The following is a 27,433-nucleotide window of genomic DNA, read 5'->3' on the forward strand; positions in this document are numbered from 1 at the left end:
ATGAGGTGGGGACAGGGCAGAGTTATCGCATTTGTCTCTCTTGTTAGGAAAGCAAGTGCAGACTTCCCCTTATATCTCATTAGCTAAAGCTGGGTCATATGCGATGTGCCCCACCCCTCATAGTTGGCGGGGTGGCAAAAGGGAGTGGAGTTGGGATGAGTATTGGACTGTCTGACAGTGAGTGTCAGCTATATTGCATGTGTTATTGTCTTCATTTTGTCCACACGCATTATGGACAGTTTGGGTATGGAATTTTAGGCTGTTTTCACTAAACTGTATCAGCCTTACTTCTTGCGATAGATGAGAAGATGGCCTTGTTGTAGCCATAACCAAGAATTCATGATAAAAGCCAGAGAAGGAGTATTTATATCCACAGTACACAGTATATATGTTAAGAGAGAAAGAGAAAAAGAGAATTCAGATTTCTATTTTTCTTTGCAACAACTTTTATCTTGGATATAAAATCTTTGTAACTAGAAGAGGAGACTAAATCTTCAGTGGATTCTCTTTGAAATAGTCTTTACTAAGTTTTATCCATTAGTTCTACTTCCATTGGATATTTCCCACGGGCAGTTATGATTCTTCTCTTCACTGAAGACAGCAATGAAGCAGGGGTCAAATCTCAGCCTTTTCCTCTCTTTCTGTGGAGGCTGAGAGGTGAGTTGATGTCTGGTGGTGGGAACAGGAACGCCTTTCTTTTACAGATACTGATGGGGCTGAGCTGCATCCCAGTAAGACTTGATCCTCAGCATGATCATCCTCGTTGGTGTGGGATGGGAGCCCAGATAGTTTCTCGGTGGCAGCCACAGTGGTGGTGGGACGATGTCTTCCCCCAAGGATGGTCGACATGCTTTGGGGGAGTCTGTTACTGAGGTTCAGGCCATCACTCTGGTGGCATCATTCTCTCCTCTTACCGCCTGTTTGCACTTGGCAAGGCTTTTCTCATGATGCCTCCAAGTGAATCATGTTTTGTTTTTTGTTTTTGTTTTTTTGGCTGTGCCGCGCAGCGTGCAGGTTCTTAGTCCCCTGACCAGGGATTGAACCCATGCCCCCTGCAGTGGAAGCACGGAGTCTTAACCACTGGACCACCAGGGCAGTTCCACGAATCATGTTTTCATCTGACATTCTGTAAACTTCCTTGTGTGACCCACTCCCGCTGGCTCCAGCAGTAGCGTCCAGCAGCTCAGGACCTTGTCCAGCGGATACTCATTTTCACAGAAACAGGCTTGGTCCTGCAGCATCACTGAATTCGCAGTGACTTAACCATCCTATTTTCCATTTGAAATCCTGTATTCGACTTGATATTTATGACACATTATTCTCATGTATTCATCACTGTGGCTAAATTTTATGGCAAGTGTTTAAACTAATTGTGACAAAAATGACTAACATCAGAATCTTCAGGTTTCTTCAAAAAATGTCAAATGTGCATCCCATAGAACTAGAGAATTCATATTTTGAAACCTGTGGTTCCTTTGCTACTGTTGTAGATAGCACGTTGTGTGGATGTCCGTGGAATTCGAAATACTGGGCTGACCAAAAAGTTCGTTTTGGTTTTTCCGTAACATCTTATGGAAAAACCCAAACGAATCTTTTGGCCAACCCAACAGAAGTTGACGCTCTGTGTTAAGGTTAATATTTGTAGTGTTACAATGTCTCTCTGTGATTTTTGAATATCACAAGTTAATTCTAAGTTTATCTATAGAAAGGTATGTGTCTTGGATGACTGCTTACTAAATGGAGTTTGTGTGTGTGAATTTGTGAACATTCTCCGTGGACTTGCTGTCGGGATGTCCACGCTACAAAACAGGGGTCCGCAGTGCTGACTCTACACAGAGCTCAGGCTTGTCCATCTCTAGCTTTCATGTTATAATTTTTTTCATGTCTCCATTCTTTCTCTTCTATAGCTTCATAGTTACCATTTGTAGGTAGTAGGGAAACAGGAAGTCTGTTATGTGATAACCTTATTTATTTTCTCTTTACTTTTTAAATGATATTAATTTGAAGGGAAGCTACCCATTGTTGCCATGTGCCCATGGCGGGGAAGGCAGGTGGCTTCCCGGGGCACCCTTGCTTACAGTGCAGAGAGCATTCTACCTCTGGGAGCCGGTGACTACACTAGCCACCCTAGTTTTCCCCAGACACATCAGTAACTCACTTTAAAGAAGAATACCTCCACGTGCTTCCTGGGGAGGGCTGGTTGTGGTGGTTGCAGGACACCTGGCTTCGGGCACATGGGTGAGCAGGGGGCTGTCCTGATGGCAGGTCTTCAGGGGAGCCCCGCCTTCCCACTGCACCACCCCCAGCTTCAGCGGTGAACCATCTTCCCCGCTTGCTTCTCTGCACACACTCTGCGCAGGTCCATGCCCTTTTCTTTAATAAAGGCGGGCTAAGTTCACCCCTCTGTACCTTATACTCTATGTATAGCAAGCTGTATAGCAAGCTGTAAGAATTCATAAGAGTGAATATTTTCAAAACAAATATCGATAAGAAACCTATTATGTAGTTGAAACACTCCCCCCACAGCACACACACATTTGTAATTTAAGGAGAAATGCTACCATTTCCACTGTTTATAGGAGAGTAAGTGGGGGTTAACCTGTAAACAGATACAGCAGAAATCCCTTTCATTGGGCTGCACACAGCCACCCAGAGTGCCCGGCTGGGGAAAATAAAGCCATGATGGAAATGAAGAGTGGAATGGGAGGCTGGTCCTCCGAGTGCTCTGGGAGCTGACGTGCTAACCAGAAGGTGGAAAGGGTCACAGAAACGTGCTGATGAGAAAAGCAGCCTCTGGAAGATCAGGACCCTTACCGCCACTGAGAGCTGGTGAGAGAGCAGGGGGCCGTGCAAGGTGGAGAGGCAGCGTCAGGGGAGGCCAGAGCACCTGACGGCCTTAGCTGATGGACACTACCTACTACCGCCTTTTATTTGTGCGACCCTTTCTGGTTTGCAGAGCACTTTTACATTTAGTCCAGTCATCAGCCTGTGCAACAGAGGATGGTACTTAAGCGTCTCCAAACTCTTTGCTGCTATGCACCTGTGAACAATCCCTTCTGCGGTTTGTACCGGGAGATCCAGTTTTTTTCTGTTGGCACCTTTTACTATTCCTAGTCCTGGAATTTGAAAGCTTTGGGTGAAAGAAAAGTGATTTCGCTGCATAAAAAATTCAGGAACTCTCACCTCTTGTCTGTAGATTAAATGAAATCCACAGACAAGCAAATTGTATCATTAATACAGTCAACTTTCAGGGTATAACTAAAATTCTACTTCCCTGAGCCCGAAATCTTTCTCAGCTGACCTCATATAGCAAATTTTTATGCAATTAATTTGACAATTAATTATGTATTGTCTTGCAGTATCTCTTCTATTGGCGTTGTCAGCTGTATTTAAGTCTATTATGTAAACCTATCAAGGATGCTTCATATGAAGTAGTTGCTTAGTAATTATTTATGGATTTGGTCTCATAAATAACTACATTTGAATAAACTACCTTTAGTTGTCTTCCTTAGATGTGTCTATGATTCACTGAATGTGTTTAATCTTTGGTTGATTTGTATGAAATGTAAAAAGAAACAAAGTAAAAATTATTCATCCAAATCCATGAATATAGTGTACTATTTGCAGCCATCATAAACCTGGGAGCTTCTTCGAGTTAAGTCTTAGAATTTAATTTTTTTTTCTAATTTCATCTATCTTAAAATATGCCAAAAATTGCTTAATGTTCTGGACCACAGATCATGACCAACACCATGGGATATCGTGAGGGTACTGTGGTTCCCAGCAGGACCCATCTGCATGGTCCTGCTCGCTATCACAGGAGGACCTCTCCTCCAACAGCTAGAGGCTGTGGAGGTAATGGCCCGATGTTCTCTCGCAAAGGATCTGTGGTAGCACAGACCATGGTGTTTCTGGTGGCAACCAGAAAAATGGCAGCACTAAACTGGGTGATCACAGAGCCATGCACAGGGAGAAGGGCAGGTGGGAAGTTACCAGCCCACTTGAGGGGAGGGACAAGAAGGTAAGTGGTTTTTCTTAACACTGGGGTCAGAAGCAAGGAAAAGATATTAGTTCTCACTAGTCCTCCTCAACATTATACAGTAAGACTTTTGCAATATGGCAAGGGGAAAAAACAGAAGGTATACAGACTGGGAAAAAGGAAATTAAGCTATCTTTTTTTGAAGATGAAACAGTTATATCTGTTGAATGTCAGTCATAAAGATCTAATTGACAGTAACTGAACACTCCAACCAACAGCAGCAGCAAAATACACAAGTGTCCATAGAGCATCCATCAAGATATATCATATCCTGGGTCATAAAGCAAACCTCAGCATATTTTAAATAATTGAAACCACACAAGTGTGCTCTTTGACCATGGTAGAATCAACTAGAAGTCAGTGATAAAAAGATAACAGAAAAATCTCAGAAAAAAAAAAAGAACACATAATTGATGGGTTAGAAGTCTCAAGGGAAATTAAAGAAAATACATTAACTGAATGAAAATGAATGTACATCAGAAAACTAAAAATAGAATTACCATATGATCCAACAGTTCCACTCCTGGGCATGCATATATGCAGAAAAACTATAATTCAAAAAGATACAGGTACCCCTATGTTCATAGCAGCACTATTCACAATAGCCAAGACGTGGAAGCAACCTAAATGTCCATCAACAGATGAATGGATAAAGAAGATGTGGTATATACATACAATGGAATACTACTCAGCCATAAAAATGAAGGAAATAATGCCATTTGCAGCAACATAGATGCAACTAGAGATTACCATACTAAGTGAAGTAAGTCAGAAAGAGAAAGATAAATACTGTATGATGTCACTTATATGTGGAATCTAAAATGTGACACAAATGAACCTATCTACGAAACAGAAACAGACTCATGGACATATAGAACAGACTTGTGGTTGCTGAGGGGGGAGGGGGAGGGATGGAGTAAGAGGTTGGGGTTAGCAGATGTAAGCTATTATATATAGAATGGATAAACAACAAGGTCCTACTGTATAGCACAGGGAACTATATTCAATATCCTATGATAACCCATAGTCAAAAAGAATATAAGAGAAAAATGTATATATATGTATAACTGAATCACTTTGCTGTATAGCAGAAATGAATACGACGTTGTATATCAACTATACTTCAATTAAAAAATAAATAGAAAAAAAAAACCAAAAGTGAATGTACCACATGTCAGTACTGATAAGATGCAACTAGGACTTCCCTGGTGGTACAGTGGTTAAGAATTCGCTTGCCATTGCAGGGGACATGGGTTCGATCCCTGGTCCAGGAAGATCCCACATGCCATGGAGCAACTAAGCCCGTGTGCCACAACTACTGAGCCTGTGCTCTAGAGCCCATGCTCTGCAACAAGAGAAGCCACCGCAGTGAGAAGCCCACGCACCGCAACAAAGAGTAGCCCCTGCTCACCGCAACTAGAGAAAGCCCGCACGCACTAACGAAGACCCAACACAGCCAAAAATTAAAAAAAAAAAAAAAAAAGATGCAGCTAAAGCAATTGAAAGGGAAATTTATAGCACTAGATCCTTATGCTAGAAAATAGGAAAAGTATCAAATTATAAGTTCCTCCCTGTATTAATCAATTTGGGCTACTGTAACAAAATACTACAGACTGGGTAGCTTCTAAACAACAGAAAGTTATTTCTCTCAGTTCTGGAGGCTGGACAGTCCAAGATCACGGTGCAGCTTGATCAGGTGAGGGCCCTTTTCCTAGTTCATGGCCAGGCCTTCTCACTATGTCCTCACATGGTAGAAGGGGTCAGAGAGCTCTCAGGCTGCTTTTGTAAGGACACTAATCCCATTCAGGAGGGCTTCACCCTCATGCATTAATCACCACCCAAAGGCGCCACCTTCTAGGACTATCACCTTTGAGGGTTAGGATTTCAACATGTGAATTTTGGGGGAACACAAACATTCAGACCATAGCACCACCTCAAGAAACTAGAAAAGGAGAGCAAAATAACCCCAAAGCAATCAGAAGAAAGAAAATGACGATAAGAACAGAAATCATTGAAATGTAAAACAGAAAAAGAGAAAAATCCATGAAACAAAAAGCTGATTCTCAGGAATAATCAATAAAATGGATAAGTCTCTAGCAAGACTAACAAATATAGCAAGAGAAGATTCAGGATCCTACAGCCATTGAAAGAATAATAAGGGAATAACATGAACAACTTTACATTCATAAATTTGACAACTTCAAAGAAATGGACCAATTCCTCTAAAACCACAAACTACCAAATCCACCCAAGATGAAATAGATAATGTGAGTAGTCAAGAAATTGAATTTGTGATTTAAAAGTTCCTGAAAGGAAATCTCCAGACTCAGCTAGTTTCACTAGAGAATTCTACCAAATATTTAAAGAATTAACACCAGTTTTACAGTCTCTTCCAGAAAATAGAACAGGGAGGAAACACTTCCCAATTCATTTTATGAGGTCATTATTACCCTGATGCCAAAATGGATACACATTACAGAAGAAGAGAAAAAAAGCTGCAGACCTCTATCTCTCACAAACTTAGATGCAAAAGTCCTCAACAAAATAATAGCAAATCAGTTCTAGCAATCCGTAAAAAGAATTATGTTCTACGACTGAGTGAGATTTATTCCAGGTATGCAAGTCTGGCTTAATATTCAAAAAACTCAATTAATGTAATCCATCATACCAACAGACTAAAGAAGAACAATCGTGATCATATCAGTTGACACAAAAAAAGCTTTTGACAAAATCCAACACCCTTTCATGATTAAAAAAAAACCTAACAAACCAACTCTTAGCAAATGAGGGCTAGAGGGAGCTTCTTCAGCTTGATAAAGAACATCTGTAAACCTACAGCTGTCATCACCCTTAATGGTAAGAGACCACGTTTTCCCCGTAAGGTCGGGAACAAGGCAAGGCTGTCCATTCTCACCATTCTTACTCAACGTAGTACCAGAAGTTCTAGCCAGCACAATAAGGTAAGAAAAGGACATCATCAGTCACTAGGGAAACAAATCAAAACTACACTAAGGTGCACTTCACATCCACTAGGATGGGTAGAATAAAAAAGATAGATAATTACACGTCCTGGCCAGGATGTGGAGGAATTTGAACCCTCAGACAGTGCTAGTGGGAAGGTAAAATGGTGCAGCCGCCTTGGAAGACAGTCTGGCAGTTCCTCAAATGTTAAACTTGGAGCTGCAGACGACCCAGCAGTTCCACTCCTATGTTTATACCCAGGAGACTTGAAAACATGTGTCTACACAAAAACCTGTACACAGATGTTCACAGCAGCATTACTCACAGTAGCCCCCAATGGAAATTCTCTTCTTGATGTAAAGGATTGTAGAATTTTTTAGTATCTCCTTTTTTTTAGTTATCTAAGAGTAATAGTGGAGAAATTTGGTTATAATTTCTAATTAAGCATCTTTACTGAGTTATAGAATGATTCTAGAGCATTTTAGAAAATGATTGCTAACAACTAAATGGCTTTAAAATAAATAGTGGACGGTCCATTTAGGCAAACTCAGGCTAATCATGCTCTTTAGCCACCCTCTAGGGGGAATATTGGGGGGGGGGTTTCTGGGTATGATTACAAGTATTCCTCCAACAAAGACGACTCCTTCTGCCCTCCTGGCCTAGATTTCATAGTTCCCAGCAATAGGTACCACTTCTTTTTAAATTACTATTTAATATTTGATATATATAGAATTATATAAATTATATATTAAAAAATTACTACTTCCACTTTGTATCTGCTGTTTTTAGTACAGTATCTGTCGCGTGATAGATGCTCCATTAACAACTTTGAAATGAGCTGGGTAAGCAATACCTGATTCCTTTACAGATCTCAGTCTCTCTCTGAACTTTGCAGAAATGTCCACTGTAAGTAGGTGTTATTAAATTGAGAATAAAAATTGCTTTAAGCTAGAACTGGAATTATTACCAAGTAGATGGTATTTTCAGAAAGTCGCTTGGTAAAGACTCCTCTGAAATTATCAGTGCCTTCATCTCTTTATCAAGAAGTCTTGTATATGTATATGGAGAACAGAAGCAGCACAATGGCAGAGTTTCATTTAGAAAATGAGAGGTGTAGGTGTTCCCCCTGCAACCCCCGCTCACCTCCAGCCGTGCTTCTGGAGCGAGTGGTTCCGGGCCTGTGTGAGCTGCTTGGCCAGCCTTCCCGTGAGCTCTGAGTGCATGAGTGCCACATTATCCACACGTGTGGAAGAGGTAGCAGATGTCTTTCTTGGATCTGGTTGCTGTGTATCGCATCTGAAGATTTTTCTGGATCCTTCCCAAATCCTCCAGAAGGCTCTAGTGAGCTTTTAATGATTAAAGTTTTCCTGGTGTTTGAGCCTCTAGGTTCTCCAGGAGAAGCCCCTTAGGGTAAAAGTGCATCTGGGGTGTGCCCGTCAGGGTGAGTGGTGGCTCCCAGCTGGACCTGTTCTCTTCTCAGCCTGGGTGCCTTTGAAAAGTCCTCTGAATCACTAGTAGTTATGTTTACATGCAAGCTGTTTCCAAAGACTAATTTCAATTAAAAGGTCAGTATCTTAGATAAATACAAAACCAAAACAGTATATTGGAAGTAGCTCATCTGTTGGTTTTGTTTTGTTTTGTTTTGTTTGTATTCCTGGGTTAGCAGCTTGAGAAACGAATCGTTGGTGGAATTGTTTGTCTTGAATGTCATTTTTAAAAAATGTTACTGATTCTAATTAACCCCAGTGCAGAGCTCTCGTGTGCCCAGTGGTGACGACAGGTCCCATATGAGTCTGAGGGGACTATTATTGTGTGTTACCACACTTCAGATTATCTGCAGCCACATTTAATGCTTTCTGCCAGTTTATACATCAGCATACTGCAAGGGGCTTGTTTAAGAAATAGAGGTTTCTATCAATGATCACTGTGAATTGGGAAATTTAGTTTCTAGTGGACTTACTTGGGATGAAGATGTTCCTGCATCGTCTCCCTGTCTCCTTGTGCCTCCTCTGCCTCAGGTACTTTGCAAGGCTCTGGGCCAAGTGCTCGTGGACCACGAGGTGCAGCCCGAGGCAGACCTAACACAGAGGCACTGAGCGGATCGCTACCTGACAGCACCGCCCGGCTGTGTCGGGGCTGCGGGAGCGCTGCCTCCGCAGAGGACAGGGCACAGACGTCCTGACATCAGCAGAAGTGCCCTTAACCCACCAAGCACCCGACGTGGCTGCCAGGGCGTGGGAACCCGCCCCACCCCCGCCTCCTCGTGGGGGCCTGTGTCTAAGGCCGACTTGGGAGAAAGGTGGCCTTGGTGTGACACACTGCTTCACTTCTGAGAGCCTGAGGCTGTAGAAGCTCAGTGACAGGCAACAGCAAAGATGGAAGGGCTGCAGCATTGGGGGGCTGTAGCCAGAGGACCTGCTCTTCGGTTCTCAGAAAGTAAATTTACTGTGGAAGCAGATTATAGACAGAGAGGTTAAAACTAGTAACCCACACCAACATTTAAGAATATTGAATCTAGGTTTTACATAAATGACTGTTTCTTCCTAAATTGTTTCCTGTAATCATCACGTCTGTGCGCAGTTGTGGTAAGGCTTGCAAGAAGCATGTGCATTGGCTTCAGTCCCAGGCCACCTCTCCAGTGCCCCTTTCACCGTTGAAGACTGTGCACTCTGTTCCCCTCCCGGAGCCTGACCCATTGCCCATGTCATCCTCCCTCCTGGGCTGGGGAGGACGCACTTCCACAGAGCACGCGAGTCGAGACCACTTCCGGCAGCCTCCCCTGGCTCTGACACATCTGCAGCCTCTGCGTCTTTCCGCATGACTCAGGTCTGATAAGCCGCAGACCCACACGGCACCCAGACCCGTCATCTTTCCTAGCGTGTTGTCACAGCAGACCTGGAAACTAATTTCCTGTGTGGAGCAGGTTGCTTCACTGGTGCTATTTTAGATTGTAGAGCTGGAGCCAAGGAAAGGATTAAAAGTGATTCTGCCTTCCCTTTTCTCTGTGCTTTAAAAAACCTACTCTGCTGATGGTTGTACAATGTGAGTGTACCTAACGCCACTGACCATACAAATAAAATGGGTAAGATGGTAACTTTTATATTACGTATATTTTGCCACAATAAAAAACCCCTTCCTCTAGAAATTGCAGTTTTTATTTTTATTTAGTATTAAGTATACTAGAATTTGATTTGTATTCTGGGTTTACTATTCCTTCTATTAATAATCTGAAGAGGTTATTAATAGAATTACAGCTTTTATTGCCTTCCATTTGGGAAGGTTTTATCAGCATTAATAATGACAACACTTTACATGTCGTAATCAATGTTAGGTATATATGAGTGAACACAGCTTTGTGTGTATTTAACTTACAAAGTTCACCCGAGACTGCTGTTTGGAAAAGACCCTGCAGAGCACTCATGTTAGTGTCACAGGTGTGTGGTATAGATTCAGGAGGGTCCGGATGGGATGAGGGAGTGGAAAACGGCCCTCAGGTCAGGACCAGCTTCCTGTACTCATGACTAGGACTCGCCCGGTGACCGGCAGTTCACGTCATTTCTTGGGGGTCTCTGTTTCCTCATTGTAGAAGACTTTTAAAATTGGAAAGAAGACTTACCTCATGGGGATGTTGTAAAAAGCAAATGAAATAGCCAGTGTGGAAGAGACACAATCATGCAGACATAGGGGATTATTAGTAAGGAGCAAAACCCGAGACACATAAACATTCTTTTCAAGTTGGGAAACAAACGAGCAGCCATCAGTGATTAAAATTATCCCTTCCTGCCCCATCTGCCCTCCTCAATGCCATCATCACCTGAAACCCCAGCACCTGGTCTTCATGGAGCCCCGCCCCCTGGTATTTATAACCCAGGAGTCCTTAAGTAACAAGTGATTTGGGGCTGGAGCTTGTGGTCATCTCCAGGAGAGGATCTGGCAGCTGGGCCTCTCCGGAGGACTTGGCCAGGACCCCCCAAGCTTTAAGCCTCGGTTGATGGGTCCTTTCCTTCGTGTCACATTTCCGGCTCAGTCTCCAGTTGTGCATGACAGTTAAGCTGCTCTCTTCCTTCCTGTCCCCCTGCAGGTCGCTGCTATTAACCCAAACCACCCGCTGGCCCAGATGCCTTTGCCCCCATCCATGAAGAACTGCATTCAGCTGGCAGCCTGTGAGGCCAACGAGCTCCTGCCCATGATCCCCGACCTTCCGGCCGACCTATTCACGTCGTGCCTCACCACCCCCATCAAAATCGCCCTGCGCTGGTAAGTGGCGCCCACCTTGACTCCCAGCGACCCCCCTGGGGTTTGCTGTGGGGACCCAAGGACTCTACCTGGGTCTTTTGGACCAAGTTACAGGCGTGAGCTCAGGACCCCAGGTGGATGCTGGGGTTTTCCTCTCGGGGTTCAGGATGCGCTCTCCCCCGGGTCAGGTGCGTGTGTGGTTTCCAGGAGCACCCTCTCCATTTCGTCGCTAACTGTGGCTGTGCCCTCAGATAGTACCAACGTGGGCCATGCTGGAAAGTGGACTTTCTTTTGAAAAAAGAAAAGCCTTCATTAGTTATAGAATTCTTTGCTTGAGTTGAAGTAGAATCTTTCAATTTATTCTCAGCAGTAAAAAAAATAATAATGATTTTTTTTCCTACCGCCACTCTTTTGAGAAGTTGAGGGCTCTTGCGAATATGACTGAGGAAATGTGTGGAATATTCCAAGACAGTAGGGCCTGCATTTAAGACCCTCCATCATTGGCAGGACTCACAATGGAATGTGTGTGCTTCTTGCCTCCAAATCCAGTTTTCTCCCCTAGACCGTCTTGCTCTCTTTTAATATCTACTTTTCCATTTTATATTTTGCTGGAACCCGTATACATGGAGGTAAGTAGCTCTCGGTGAGGCACAGGCGGGACGGTGCAGCCGTGTGGGTTCACTGGACTCTGTGGAGGCGCCTTCCTCCATTTCCTGCCGGGATGTCCTAACAGCGCAGAGGCACAGGGTCCTGCTTCCTTCCCCTCAGCTCTGGAGAAAGTGGGGAGACAGGCAAGGACTCTGGGGGCAACGACACAGTGCTCAATCCCTCGGGAGGCCCCTCGGGTGACTATAGCCTGGGCGGGGGGTCCTGTGGTTGCCTTGAGCTGCTGGTTGGATGAGAACTTGGACTTGCAGCTTTACCTCTGTAGCAGCATCAGGTTGACCCACAGCACCTGGGTGAGGGCATCCACCTCCCACCCCAGCCCTCCCAAATCCCGGCTGTGGATCCCCCCAGGGAGAGGCCTCTTCTAACGTGCCTGATCCCTAAGGAGCTAGCGGAGGAGGTGTCCCCCAACTGCCGAGCTCACCCCCCGACTCAGCCAACTCAGACAGGGCCTGACCGGGGCCATTCCGCACTGCACCCCACAAAGCAGAGCACACGTGGCAAAAGCAGACTCCAAGGGAGAGAGCTGAGCTAGTCATCGTGCGAGGCAGGACTGTTGTCATCAAGCACAGTGCACGTGACGGGAGGTGAAGGGAGGAAGATGCTGGTAACAGAGTGAGACTATGACCTGGGGATGTTGAAAAGAACCACATAGAGATACAGGTGAGAGGACTAGGGTGTTTGAAACAAAGGACACAGTGGATGGGATTCCTAGCGGGAGGGGTGGCTGCAGTCTGACTTAGCACGTTGGGAGATTACAGCGAGGAGCTAGGCGCTGGGGAAGGCAGCAGGAGGAGAGAGACAGAGAACAGAAGAAAAGCAGGAGACACGGGGGAGATGGAAGCTCCCCCGTGGAGAGAGAAGGGGAACGTGGCAGAGCTGGAAATGCCTGAAGGTGGTGCGGACACATTCTTCAGAACTGGAGAAAGCTGAAGGATCTGAGAGGCTAGGGCTGATGGGAAGGGAGGAGAGTAGGGACGCGACCTCGGGGCGAGGCTGAGGCTGCGCGGCAGCCACACCCACACCACCTCTGAGCGTCACTCCTTTCTTTGTGGCTGCGCTGCCCTTGACTGGAGGTCTTTTCGTTCTTTGATTTGTAAGTGAGTTTTTCTATTTAGCTCTCCGTACTCTGATTGCTGTTAGAAAAGGTTTATGGTGCCATTTAATGTGACTTCAGGAAGATCTCTGATTCAGATGACTCAGGAAGTCGTTCATTTTATTCATCATCCAAGAAATAATTTACTAAATACCAACTGTGTACTTAAAACCCATGGGTAAGCACTACAGGCGATACAAAGAAGCATATTGTCCTGAAAAATTTACGGTCTCGTTGAGGAGACGAGATGTGGCCTGAAAATTCATTATCTAAATGGGTGCTTCATGCCAGGCAAGGAAATCTGAACATTTCAGGCAATGCATGAGCAAGGACTAAATGGATCTGTGGCACCAAGGGCTATTTGTGTTTCCAGAGGACAGAGAAATCCCGAAGGGCCAAGGGGATCAGGGAGGGCTTCTCGGAGGAGAGGAAAGGTGAGTCGGGGTCTGGGCAGACGGTGGGATTTGAAGGGGAGCAGAGAGCACCACAGGCAGGTGGCCCCCAGCGCAAGAAACTGTCCCTGAGGAGCGAGAGTGGGTCAGTAGAGAAATGACATCGTCCAGAGGGGTGAGGTGAGGTCGGAGTATGGGCCGACATCAAAGGGTGGGCTGCCTTGATGTTGGGCCAAGGACCTTGGCTCCTCCTAGGACTGGTGGGGGGAGGTGTTTATATGGGGAAATGACTTAAGAATAGTGTTTAAGGAAGATAATCCATGTAAGGATGGGGAGACCTTGGTCAAATGAGGCCTTTATCACAGCAGTGAGATCAGGATCCAAACTAAAGCAGGAAGGTGGAAACGGCCGTAGACCCCTCGGCGGGAGGGCCCACAGACACGCCCCAGAATCTGCGGTGCAACAGGCCTCATTCCCACTCATTTTCCTGCCCCTCCCTGTGGATTTCCTGCCCTTACTGCACCTGTGCACCCCGACTCCGGAACTGACGGTGCACACCAGCTCTGCTCCGGGACCCCGGGCTGGTGCTGCATCTGAGGGGGCTGTGAGTGGAGGGGTGGACTGACGAGGGAAGAAGCAGGAAGAGCACAGACGGGGCCTCCTGCCCTCGCCACTCCACACTCTGCTGCCAGCGCAGTGAGTTTATCTGTTTCTCCCCTGTGTCTCCGGCCCTGTCGTCCTCCACCAGGGGTCAGAAGGACGTGGCGTCCCTTCACTGGCAGCTGTGGGTCCCTGCCCTCGGGTCAGGGGTCAGGCAGTAGGCTTTCACTCCACCATGATGTGATGCATTGTCTTGGTACCTACCCGAAATCCTTTTTGGAGTTAATATATAATTAATTTTTTTAAAGTAAGCATTTAGTAGGAAGCACAATGAAGAATCAAACTAATACAGTTATCAGAGAATGGACTTTGAGGTCAGTACATAACGATTGTGGATGATGGTCGTCAGATAAGCACTGCCTGGAATGATTAAGCAGAGTCCCAGGTGGGTGGATCTTTTACAATTAACCACTTTCTGCATACTGAGGGATTGAAATTAGATCGAACATAACATTTCACTGAGTGTCCTTAGCCTGTGAATGGCAGTAAACCATATTCATGGGAAGACTTGTCAAGGGAATTCTGTACTTCTTTGTAACAGCTGAGTTAAAAAAAAAAAAGACACCAGCCTTTTTTTACATGAAGAAAGGAGACAGTTTGCCAGACAGTATTAATACGTGTATTTTTAGGGTTAAGTTTTTTTTTTTTTAATTTAAAAGTCAGTTTAATATTTTCCGATGAAAAATGGGATATACATTCTTTGTAGAAAATTTACTAAAAAGTAAAAAGAAGGAAAAAGTTGTCCAAGATTTTACCATCATTACCACAATTAGTGTTAACTGTTTGGTTAAAAAGTCAGTCTTTTTTTCTGTGTCTGTACATGTTTGCATTGATGTAATTAGACTAAATTTACAATTTCATATACTTAAACCTTAGCATAACAAACTTATTTATCCTTGACCATTAGAAACTCAATAAATGTTATTTGTAGTGATTGCATAATATTTCACTGTACTGATGTTCTATGTTATTTAACCAAGTATAGGGCTTTAGGTTTTATGATTCAGGTGAGCTCAGAGTAGCTCTAGAATAGGGGTCCATGGGCTTTTTCTGTGAAGGGCCAGATAGTAAATAGCTTAGGCTTTGTGAGCCCAAGGGTCCCAGCTCTGTTGTCATAGCATGAAAGAGCCATAGAAAGTATGTAAATAAATGAGCATGACCGTGTTCCAATAAAACTTTATTTACAAAAGCAGGCAATGGGCCACATTTGGCCTGGGAACCATAGTTTGCCATCCCCTACTTTCGAGAATGGAGCCAGGCTTTTACCTGCAAATGACTGCTGCACTTACCTGTTGGTCAGTGAACCCGAACAATAAATAACCTAGGAAAAACCTTTGCTCGGGAAGGTTCCTGTATAACTAAGAGGATGGTTTTAACAAAACTGCACTCATGTAAGGCACAGTTGCTAAAGAAAGTTATATACCTTGTAAACAGAATACAGCCTTACTTTATATGTACAAAATATGTGTACGTATATTTGATGGCGAGTATGCTTATAAATCTTATTTGATCATGAAGTAGTTGTTGGAAGACATCATTCTCTGATTTTTGTTTCATTTTTGCCTCAATCTTATTTTCAGAAACTGATAATTTTAGTAATTCTAAAGTGAGCAATTACATTACTCTCCCTGTAAGTGATTTCCTTACTCACCATATACATCAATATAGGGTAAGAATCCAAAGTATTTTTTCCTTAGGCTGTTTTCTACTTACTAGATTGAGTGGCAGGATACCATCTTAAATTTATTATGGATATATTTGTGTGCTACTGACATTATAACTCAGTGGTACTTAATTTGCTGTGGGACTTGCTGTAAAATAGATTGATGCCCATCGCATTGTGTGTCATGCAGTTGTATTGTCTGTTAATGAAAATGGCAGACATCATTTTGGATTGAATAGAGGTCAAGAAGCATGTTTCCTTCCTTTCAATTAAACTGAGTAATCTCAAGGAGTTTAAATGTTAATGGCATAGTATTACTGAAAATTTGCCAGCACGGAAAGCCTTGTCTTCATCTTTGCCCAGAGAGAGAGGCAGCTGCACAGACACCCTGCCCTGCAGCTGCACTGAGACCCTGCATCGTCCATCCAGCTGGGCCCCACGCTGTGTCCTGCTTGTCTCACTGCAGACACTTGCTTTGCATTTTGTGACACTTGTGGCATTTGCTTTGTGTTTTGTCTTGAAGACTTAACCAAGAATCAGTCAGAATTACTTTTGGAAACATAAATTCTTGCTGGTGTTTGATCCTGGGGTTAACCATTTATTCTCTGTACAGTTTTCTAAAATACAACTTCTCTGCTAGAGAGCAAACTGTCTGCCGACCCATTTAATCAGTGCTTTCTGTTTTGTGATCTTTTTCAGTTCCTTGTAAAAACTGAATTAAAATGAAGTATCTTATGTTTGAAGGCAGGTGATCTAGACACATTAGTGAATGAAATTGTCTTACCAGTTTACTTTGTAGTAATGTCACACTTTGCGTCGTAAACCTTGGTGGTAGTAAACTTAATTTGGGATTTATTTAAACAGTTTTCTTATCTGGAGGCCCTCACAATGTGGCCATAACTGTAATCTGGTCCTGCTCCATAAACCCCAGGACAGTTTCAGGGTAATTTCCAGTCTTTCAGGTTATGTAATTTGTCATGTGCCCACTCTGAGGAAACTATTTTTTCTCCCCAAACTAGACGATGTACTCTCAGTGTTCCTATCTCTGACATACACTCAATTAAGATGAATATCATAATGTATTGTAATAGAGCTCCTTTAAAAAAAAGTTGACATGCGGAAACCTGATTTATGCTGCTAAGAAATGAACTGAACCAGACAGAATGGCACGGGCTGCTGACTCCCTCCCCTGAGCCCAGTCCTCGGGCTGCCACAGGGGAGTAAGATTGATGGGTCCTACAGTGAGTCCACTCAACGAGTCAGAAATGGTGTGGAACCCTTGGGGATGGCTGAGACTGTTGTGGTGGGGAGTGGAACAGGTGAGGACCAGAAGGTGCAGCTGAGGGTGGGCCCTCTGGTGTGCACATTACTCTTTCCATCATTGCCCTGGACAGTGCAGCTTGCCTTGCTGTATCTGGGGCTTAGAAGGAAGGAAGGAAGGAGGGAAAGAAGGAAAGAAACAAGGTGTACCACCTCTCCTTTGTAGAAAAAGCTACACCTGTAAAAATCAGAAGCACTACACCACAGAAAAACAATTCAGAGTGAGGATAAACATACCCAAAGTGATAAGAGAGAATATTGGAAATAGGAAGAAGAAATAAGAAAGATTATTTGGAGGTATGGATCATGAAAAATACAATTGACAAAGTAAAGAATTTAGGAGGTGGATTGAAAGGCAACATTATGGGTATAACCAAAGGGCAAATTAGAGAGCTGGAAGGCTGGGTTGATTAATTCCCACCAAAGAGGTAGAGATGGAAAGAATGAGAGACCAGAAAGATAGAATTAAAGTTTGAATATCTGAGCTATTGATCATGAAAAATAAGTCTAGGTTTAGGCCTCACTATGTTAGAGGTAACCACCAAAAGAATGAAAATAGAATATATTATGTTCACAGGAGCAGAGCGGATTTCTTCTCTCCAAAAGAAGGTAGAAAAAGAAAAAAGAAAAGCATGGTAAATAGAAAATGTGAAATAGATGGCTGAAATAAGTTTTGAAATGTAAGCGATTATCTAATTGTTAGTGAGTTGAATTCACCTCTCAAAGGGCAGTGATTCTCATGTTGGATAAAACTCATCATGATATAGCAGGTATCACAGGATACATGTTTAAAACAAAGTATTTGAAAGGTTGAAAATCAAAGGATGAAAGAGGAGAAATATGGAAACCAAAAGAAAGCTGGAGTGACAATTTTAATATGCATCAAAGAAAAATCTGAGATAAAAAATGTTGAAAGGACAAAGAAAACTTTTATTGTGGTAAAAAGAGCAGACGATCAAGAAGATACACTGACCATGGCTCTCTGGGCATCAAACAATATGGCCTTGAAATATGTACGATGGGAACCAAAAGGACTCTGGGTAGAAACGGATACACCAGGAACATAGGTACTGAGACCAAGTACATAAAAAGTAAGAAAAATAGTTTAGATTTTAATAGCAGGACTAATTAGCTAGGTCTAATGTAGGCATACAGGACCATGTACCCAACAAGCACAGAATACACATTACTTTTGAGCATAGGTGGACCATTCACAGCAAACAAACAAACAAACAAACAAAACTGTGTACCAGGTTCCAAAGGAAGCTTTAATAATCCCAAAGAATTGATACCATATAAACTCTATTCTCAGACCACCATACAATAGAGTTAGAGCTCAATAATGAAAGGATAGCTTTTAAAATGTCTGAAAACTAAAGATCTTACTCTTAAAAAATAAAGTCCTTAAAGAGGAAATACTTTTTAAAAATTATGAAATACTCAGAGCTGAATAACAGTGAGAGCACAGCTTTTCATGTCTGTGGGCTGTAGCTAAAGCAGAGAACGAAGATTAAAAAATAAAAGAAAAATCAAATGTTCACCTTAAGGAGCCCAGGGGAAAATGCAGTAAACAAAAAGGAATATGAAGAAAGGCAGTCCTGAAGATGAAGGCAGCCCTGAGCTGTTCATAGTGTCTCCACATCCAGAGCACCTCTGGGTAGTTTCTCCAGAATTCTCCCAGCAAGGAGGAGCAGCCCTAGGGCTCTACTGCTCTTTATATAAACTCTGGACCAGCACTCTCATCCTTAGCTCCTCCTTCAAGTGAGTCCGGTACCTCAGTTTTCATTCTTTCTGAGATTCTGCATTATGAGGGTACTTACTTCTTTTTGGCTTTTCCCCTTTGAGGTTTAAGGCTTCCATTCTCTCTCTGCTTAGTCACTACAACTTGCCCAACTCTTAATTCATTGGAATTTTAAATTATGGTAATAAAAGTAGCTCGATCTTGTTGAGCATTATGCTGTGCCATTACATGAATTAACCCATTCAGCCCCTGCAGGAAGCCTGTGTGGCATGGCCTGCCTTCAGCCCTGCTTTCAGGAGGAGGGGATTGAGGCTGCATGGTCGTGACTGGTAGAGCCAGGATTCAAACCCTGTCCTGACACCAGCGCTGACACTTGAGACTGTCTGTGTGATGATTGGCTTCTCCCATTTGCTGTATTTTCTCCCTGGTACTCTTTGTCCATGTCTTACTCTTTTTCTTCCCCTTTGGAGAGAGTTGAGATCCATGTGCATGTTTAATCCAGCATATTTAAGTGGAGTCATGGGCATTTACTTAACTTGGTAAAGGCTGTACAGGGCTTTTCAGCAAATATGCTTAGTGGAGAAACTTGAGATGCCCTGCCTTTGACATTGGGAATAAAGCAAGGGTTCTCTCTGGCGCTACTTCAGTATTAGAAGTTCTGGCTATCAGTAAGACAAGATGCAATATTTGTAATTATCTGTGTGCATTATGGGTCATCTTTCATATTTCATTGATTCTAGGATGTACATTTTCACATCTGAACATACCTGAGATCCAGTACCATCTTTTGATAAATAATGTGCCTGTTTAGTTGGCAGCACTTTTTCTTTCTTAGTGTACATAGAAGTGCTTAGAAAAGCCCACGTCAAGGTGTATGCTATAACCTTTCTCATTGCACTGTTTGTGAAATAACTGACTCAGGGTTTATCACTAGGGGATCATGAGTAAAATATCATGTTTGCAAGAGGTAAAATTACCGAACTCGGCTTACACGTACCAAAAATAATCTCAAAATTGTAATGGTGTTTATAGGTTTTAATTAGAAAAGTCTAAAATTTATGGTCTACGCTTTCTCTGTTAAGACCAGAAAAAGAGAAGCACATCAAACCCTAAGTATGTAGAAGAAAGGAATAAGAAAACAGCAAAAATAAACGAAATAGAAAATGCACCAGAGAAATATACAAAACCCATGAAAATAGATAATAGTTTTTGAAAAGTTCAATAAAATTTTTAAACCCTAGCTAGAATGGTCAAGAAAAACAGAAAGAAGATATAAATCCCCTATTTCAGAAATGAGGGAGCATCACCACAGATCCAACAGACATTAAAAGGATAGTAAGGGAATCCTTTTAGGTATGAAGGACTTGGTGCCAATAAATTCTATGTCTTAGGTGAACTGGATGAATTTCGTGAAAGACACAGAATACTAAACCTGACACAAAAAGAAAAAGAAAATATGGATAGTTTACATCTCATAAAGAAACTGAATTCCCTAGTTAAAAGCCTCACAAAGAAAACTCCAAGCCCAGATATCTTTGCTAATGCATTCTAGCAAACATTTAAGAAAGAAATAATACCAATCCTTATACAAGCTCTTTCAGAAAATAGAGGAAGGGGGAACATTTCCCATCCCATTCTAAGAGGCTGACTTTATCTTAAAAATCAAAGTCAGACAAAGACTCTGCAAGGGGCGGGGGGGAGGGGGGGAAAGCTACAGGTCAAAATCTCTCATGAACACAGGTATAAAAATTCTTTGTTTTTCTTTATTTTATTTGTTTAAAACAATTTTTAAAAATTTTTTGGCCGTGCCGCATGACATGCAGGATGTTAGCTCCCCGACCAGGGGTCAAACCTGCTCTGCCTGCAGTGGAAGCACAAAGTCTTAACCACTGGACCACCAGGGAAGTCCCAACAGGTATAAAAATTCTTAACAAAATATTAGCAAATGAAGCCCAACAATATAGAGAGAAGATAAAGTATTATGATCAAGTAAGGCTTATCTCAGGAATGCAAGGCTTAACGTGAAAATCAATCAATGTAATTCATTACCTTAGCAGAATAAAGGGGAAAAGCTATATGATTATTTTAGTAGATAAATAAAAAGAATTTGACAAAATTCAGCACGGTTTTATGACAAACTGATTCAGCAAACTGCAAATAGAAGAGAACATTCTCAAGCTCATAAAAGGCATCTAAGAAAAACTTACAGCTAACATTGTAGTTGAAATGGTGAAAGACTAAACACTTTCCCCAGAAGACTGGAAACAAGGCAAAGATGTTCACTCTCACCATTCCTTTCAACATTGTACTGGAAGTCATAGTCAGTGCAATAAGCTAGAAAAGAATAAAATGGCATGCAGACTGGCAAAGAAGTAAAAATCTCTTCACAGAAAACATGATTATCTACGTAGAAAATCATGAGAAGTCTACAAAAAGGTCACTGGAACTAATAATGCATTTTAGCAAGGTTCCAAGATATAAGATCAATACCCCCAAATCAGCTGCATTTCTATAAAGTAAAAACTAATAGTTGGAAATTGAAAATTTTTAAAAAACATACTGTTAGCTATGGCATCAAAATTCTGGAATACTTGGGAGTGAATGTAACAAAATATATGCAAGATCTGTGCACAAAAACTATAAAACAGGGCTTCCCTGGTGGCGCAGTGGTTGAGAATCTGCCTGCCAATGCAGGGGACACGGGTTCGAGCCCTGGTCTGGGAAGATCCCACATGCCACGGAGCAACTAGGCCAGTGAGCCACAATTACTGAGCCTGCGCGCCTGGAGCCTGTGCTCTGCAACAAGAGAGGCCGCGATAGTGAAAGGCCCGCGCACCGCGATGAAGAGTGGCCCCCACTTGCCGCAACTAGAGAAAGCCCTCACACAGAAACGAAGACCCAACACAGCCGTAAATAAATAAATAAATAAATAAATAAATAAGTCATTAAAAAAACAAAACAAAACTATAAAACATTGCAGAGAGAAAGACCTAAATAAGTGGAGAATTATACTGTGCTTATGGAGTAGAAGACTCAATATTTTAAAACTTTTATTCTACCCAGGTTGATCTATAGATGCAGCGCAATATTCCCAGTCAAAATTACACCTTTTTTTTTTTTTGGAAATTGATGTTGATTTTAAAGTTTATATAGAAATGCAAAGAGTCTAGCCAAAACAATTTTGAAAAACAGGCGTGTGGTTCAAGATTTAACGTATACATATAGCTGATTCATTTTGTTATACAGCAGCAGCTAACACAACAATGTAAAGCAATTATCCTCCAATAAAGATGTTAAAAAAAAAAAAAGAAAGAAATGTGTGTGAACAAACAACTCATGGAACGGGAACTTGAAGTGGCTATTAAAATTTTGGGAAAAAAAAAAGGTTTAATGTAAAGCTACAGTAATCAAGACTGTGGTATTGATATAAGGATAGCCATGTAGATTAATGGAACAGATGATGGAGTGCAGAATTAGACCCCCACATATATGACTAATTGATTTTGGACAGAGGTACCAGATAATTCAGTGGAGAAGGGACTGTCTTTTCAACAAATGGTGCTGGAACAACTGGCTATCCATTCGGGAAAAAAAATAAAATCAAAACCCCAGCCCTTATTTTACACTAAGCAGAAAAATTAATTTCTGATCTATATATAAAAGACAAAACTATAAAACTTATAGATGAAAACATAGAAGAAAGCGTTCATGATTTCTTACATGTAACACAAATAGCACAAATCATTAAAAATTGATATATTGAGGTTCATCAAAATAAAAACATCTGTTCTTTGATAGACACCGTTAAGAAAATAAAAAGACAAGCCGGGCTTCCCTGGTGGCACAGTGGTTGGGAGTCTGCCTGCCAATGCGGGGGACACGGGTTCGGGCCCTGGTCTGGGAAGATCCCACATACCGCAGAGCAACTAAGACCGTGCGCCACAACTACTGAGCCCGCGTGCTGCAACAACTGAAGCCCATGTGTCTAGAGCCTGTGCTCTGCAACAAGAGAAGCCACCGCAATGAGAACCCGCACATCGCAACAAAGAGTAGCCCCCACTTGCCGCAACTAGAGAAAGCCAGCACGCAGCAATGAAGACCCAACACAGCCAAAAATAAAATAAATTTAAAAAAATAAAAAATAAAAAGACAAGCCACAAACTAGTTGAAAAGATTTACAATACATGTATCTGAGAATATATAAAGAACTGTATCTAGAATATATAAAGAACTGTAAAAACTCAATCATAAGAAGACAACCCAAATTTTAAATAAATGGCCAAATGATTGGAATAGATGCTTGACAAAAAGAGAGAGGAAGAACCGACAGACCCACGAAAGGCGCTCGTGTGTTGGCCAGAATGTGGAGTAACTGGAACGCTCATACATTGCTGTGGGGATGAAAATAGTACAGCCACTTTAGAAAACAGTTTAGCCATTTTTAATAACTTTAAATATACACATAGCATACAACTCACCTATTCTGCTCCTATGTATTTACCCAGGAGGAATGAAAACATGTGTCCACACTGAAATGTGCAATGAATGGTCATAGCTGTGTTCATGGTGTCCAAAACCTGGAAGCAATCCAGAGAGATGTTCATCCATGGGTGAATGGACCAAATTTGGGGACATACACTTAGTCTGTTACTGCTTACCAATAAAAAGGAACAAGCTATCGATATAACATGAATGTGTCACTGCTTGAAAGAAGATAAGCACAAAAGAGTACATAGTTTATCATTTTGTGAAGTTCTCAGAGTGAACTACAACGAGAGAAAGCAGATCTGGGCTTGCTGGAGCCAGATACAGGGATGAGATGGACAGCGCTTCTGGGGGGTGGAAATGTCCTGTGTGGGAATTGTGGTGGTTGGTTGCACAGACAAAACACATTTGTCAAATACTTCAAATTATAATCTGAAATGGATGCATTTTATTGTATGCAAATTGTACCTCATTAAAGTTGATTTAAATGTTTTAAAATGCATAATATTGGGTGAAAAACAATACTTTTTTGTAAATTAAACGCAAAAAATATAGTATAAATAAGTTTGCACATACACTTGAAATACGGAAGGGCATACATTAAATAGATGTGAGTGCCTATGGGGTATTGAGACAGGTTGGGGATGTAGGGAAGAAAACGGCAAAACAAAAGAGAAGGCTCACACACGATGATGATGTGTTCCACTAACTCGGGACTGTGAACAGCCTTCTGGACACCTAACATCTTAGAAAGTCACATACATGAAACGGACTAGACAGACCACCCTTTGCAAGATACCAGGATTTTAAAATCATGTCTCCTTTTATTTCTTTTAAATATCAGATGTCAGTGTTAAAGTGTTGTCCCAAGGCTCAATGTAATCAATAATGGTAAAAAGCTAAGAAATATAATGTTTACAGAGTTACTGTCTAAATATTGACCAATTTGACCAAATTTTAGACACATAGCGCCTTTTGAAAATCATCTTATTTCCCTGAGAAAAAGTATTAAGTGAATTTTTTTTTTAAAGGGCAGGTTGCCTTTTAATTACTGTTCACGTTTGGGCTTATTTATCTTCTAGTAATTTGCTGTTGGCTCACATTCTCCCTTCTCCTCCAGTGTTTACCTAACAAGAGTACGTGGAATGTATTATCTCAAACGGATCTCACTAGGCAGTTCAGTGAGTGCAAGAGTCTTTTGTGAGAGTTTGAACGAATCAGTATGTAATGTGTGTGGAAGACTCGAGGGGAGCAAGTGTGAACAGAATGTTCTTTTAACATAACAGGAGTGTTCAGAAGAGAATAAAGATTTTATGCAGTTCAGCTCACAATGGGACTCTTACAGCCACCAAGTTATTAATATAGTTACGGGAAATCAACTTTGGGTGAAATGATGCTTATAAAATAGTGTTCTGCCCCCTCCGGCCGGCCTCCCTCCCTCCCAGTCCTCCTCATGATCGTCGGCCAATGGAAGCAAAGTCGTTTGTCCTCTGCTGCTTTGATACCATCATCACTGTGTTCCAAATTAGTTTTAATCCCTGTTTGAAATCATACATGCAGAGCAACTGATTATATCACTTTTTATAAAACAATTACCTGTTAACTATTCATTTGCTTATTTGTATCTTCTCCTTAAACTTCTGGGCATTTTAACGGTACTTTGACTTCTTATCTGATTTGTGTGCCTAAGGATGCAAAATCAGTAACAGTAAATCACATTGCTTCAGAGACTGTTATTGTATACAGCTGCACACTTGACAGCACACTTTCATGACCCTTATGGACATAAAAAAACAATCCTTTGATTGGTGCTGAACTAGGCGGCATATTGCATGAACCAATTTCGTTCTCTTTTTACTTTTGCTGAGATGGAATTGATGGTCCCTCTTAAATAACATCACGTTTTGAATACCAGAACAGTGTGACCACGTAAAACCCATGCAGATGGTAGCATAGTGACCCCATCAGCGTCTAAAATAGTGTAAATTAAGCCACGAGATGTCAGCCTCTTCTTTGTTTTTTTTACTTCTTTATTTTACACACTTTATTCTGAGCGTTTAAACTGGATGCAGAGGCCATGTTAAGGCACTGAGACTGGGCGTTAAACCTCGTCCTAGTGTTAACTGTTGTCACCATGGTCATCAGAACAGCTTGTTTGCTTATCCTGAGATTGAATGGACTTGTGAAATAACTTCTTTTGAATATGTGTTCTGTTCAGTCAGCCTTATTATAAGTACTAAAATTATAAAGATCTGTGAGACGAAGTCTGCTAAAGAGACACTTTTTATCAATGCTGCTCTTGGGGATGGAGAAGAGGATGAGGAGATTCCTCTGCTCGCCGTGGAGGCAACCAGCATCTTGCTGGGGGGGGGGTCATTGGTCCTGACCTCCTGTGACGAGTAAACTCTGGCTCAAGTGAGAAGGAGGAAGAGGCGCCTGAGCAGACAGTCACCGCCGGGCCATGTCTGGGCGATGGCAGAGCGTCCGGTGTGGCAGGGGCCCTGAGGACTGAGGGGGGGCAGGTGACCATGAAGTGGGAAGAGGGTGGAGCCGTGGATGTGCAGCTTGAAGGTGGGCTGTTCCGTAGGACCTTGTTCCAGGGGTATGGTGCTGGGTCTGGGGTCCCGTCTCCAGAGCCAGTGAGACGGGTCGATCTCCCCTGCAGGCGTGTGACAGCTGATTCGGGAGACGTGTACGTGGATTAGTAATAGAGTGACTCGGGTGCTGCTGGAAATGGGCACACGGAGACGCAGACCCACACCCGACAGGGCAGCTTCCCCGGGTGTGCGAGACCTGGAGGCGGCCATAGCAGTGGCCCTCTGGTGGGCGTGGGCGAGCTCAGGACACCTGGGCGCTCCCAGCTGGCCTCTCCCCAGCCCCACCCACCGCCCCAGTGGAGGGCAGCAGGATTTGTGGATGTGACTCATAAAGGCATTTCAGGGCCTTCTGATAACCCCCTCCTACTAAAAAAAAACAAAACCAAAACCAAAAAGAAAGGCCGAGGTAAACAGATGGGACTGGAATGGAGAGGTGGCTTTCCAGGTGGAGGAGATCTGAGGGCCTGGAGGGAAGGAAGAGGCGGGAGCTGGACTCTGTCGGGTGGGGCGGACGGGTTCTTTGCTGTCTGGTGGAGGGTCTGTGGTTGTTGTCACTTTGTTTTGAGCACGGCACGTGAGGCTTGAACAGGTGCGTGAGATGAGAGGAAAGCTCGTCCCAGGGGAGTTGTTTCACCGGGGTCCAACACCATGGTTTGGGTGCAGTTGAGGTTACTCATAGAGCATGTAAGCCGAGAGGAGGGCCAAGAACACAGCACCAGGTTCTGCGAGTCCTAATGTAGGAAGGAAGTTGGCCGGAGGGAGTGATCGGAGGGGCAGAGCGGAGAGGGCAGCCAGACCCCCACATCCCTCTGAGGACCCTTCAGGGTTGAGGATTGGGAGAGGCCTTGAAGTTGACAGTTAGGAAGTCCTCGGTCACCTCGGGCAGTTCTAGAGCCACTGGAGTGGCAGCCAGAAGGCACGGGGCTACCCTGAGAAAGGGGAGGCAACACAGGCATAAACTATGTTAAGGAAGTGAGGAGTAAAGCGGCAGAGGATCAGTTGCTCTTCTGAGGGGAAAATGTACAACTTAAGGAAAGAGGTTGTTGGCTTTAAGTTAGTTGCTTTTTTAGTGTTCTTGTTTTTAATAGGCAAACATTTGTAGACTGGAAGGTAGGTATCTTTTAGAGAGGAAGCAATTGAGGCGGGCTGAGGCTGTCCCCTTCCTAGCAGTGGGGTTCATCTGCTTCTTGAAGCCGTGAGGGCAGGTTTGGAAGAATCTCAATGGAGGGTAACGTCCCAAGGTCACTGACCTGACACCTAAACCAGAGCCCAGGAGTACAAGCAGGTAAAGTCAGCAAGCATGACTCAGTGAACACCCTCATGGTGTGATTTCCAAGCTTCCTGCCTGGCTTGGGAGTCCAAGGACAGATTGTGTATCAGACATTGTAAGGAACACAATTTACATTTAAAAGATAATTGGAAAATCAACCTGAATTCGCTCATTTGCTGCCAGAATACCAGGAATTGGCTCAGTTTCTCAGCAGTGCTCCTCCTCACCCCCACCCCCTGGGAACTGTTTTTCTGGTGGATTCAATACCGTGAGAGCACGGAGAAGCCAATGGAATGTCTGGGCTTCC

The 27,433-nt window shown here is 43.0% G+C and overlaps 1 protein-coding gene across 2 annotated transcripts in view; it reads left to right on the forward strand.

Moving 5' to 3' along the window:
• The window catches only part of RPTOR (regulatory associated protein of MTOR complex 1), a 353,634-nt gene that overhangs the window by 173,196 nt on the left and 153,005 nt on the right, over positions 1-27,433 (forward strand). For both annotated transcript variants that reach the window (XM_068529624.1, XM_068529625.1), the window contains exon 6: positions 11,082-11,257. In XM_068529624.1, the coding sequence (XP_068385725.1) occupies positions 11,082-11,257 (176 nt within the window). The remainder of the gene's footprint in view (positions 1-11,081; positions 11,258-27,433) is intronic.

Source organism: Eschrichtius robustus, chromosome 20 (genome assembly GCF_028021215.1).
Source record: "Eschrichtius robustus isolate mEscRob2 chromosome 20, mEscRob2.pri, whole genome shotgun sequence".
NCBI lineage: Eukaryota > Metazoa > Chordata > Mammalia > Artiodactyla > Eschrichtiidae > Eschrichtius > Eschrichtius robustus.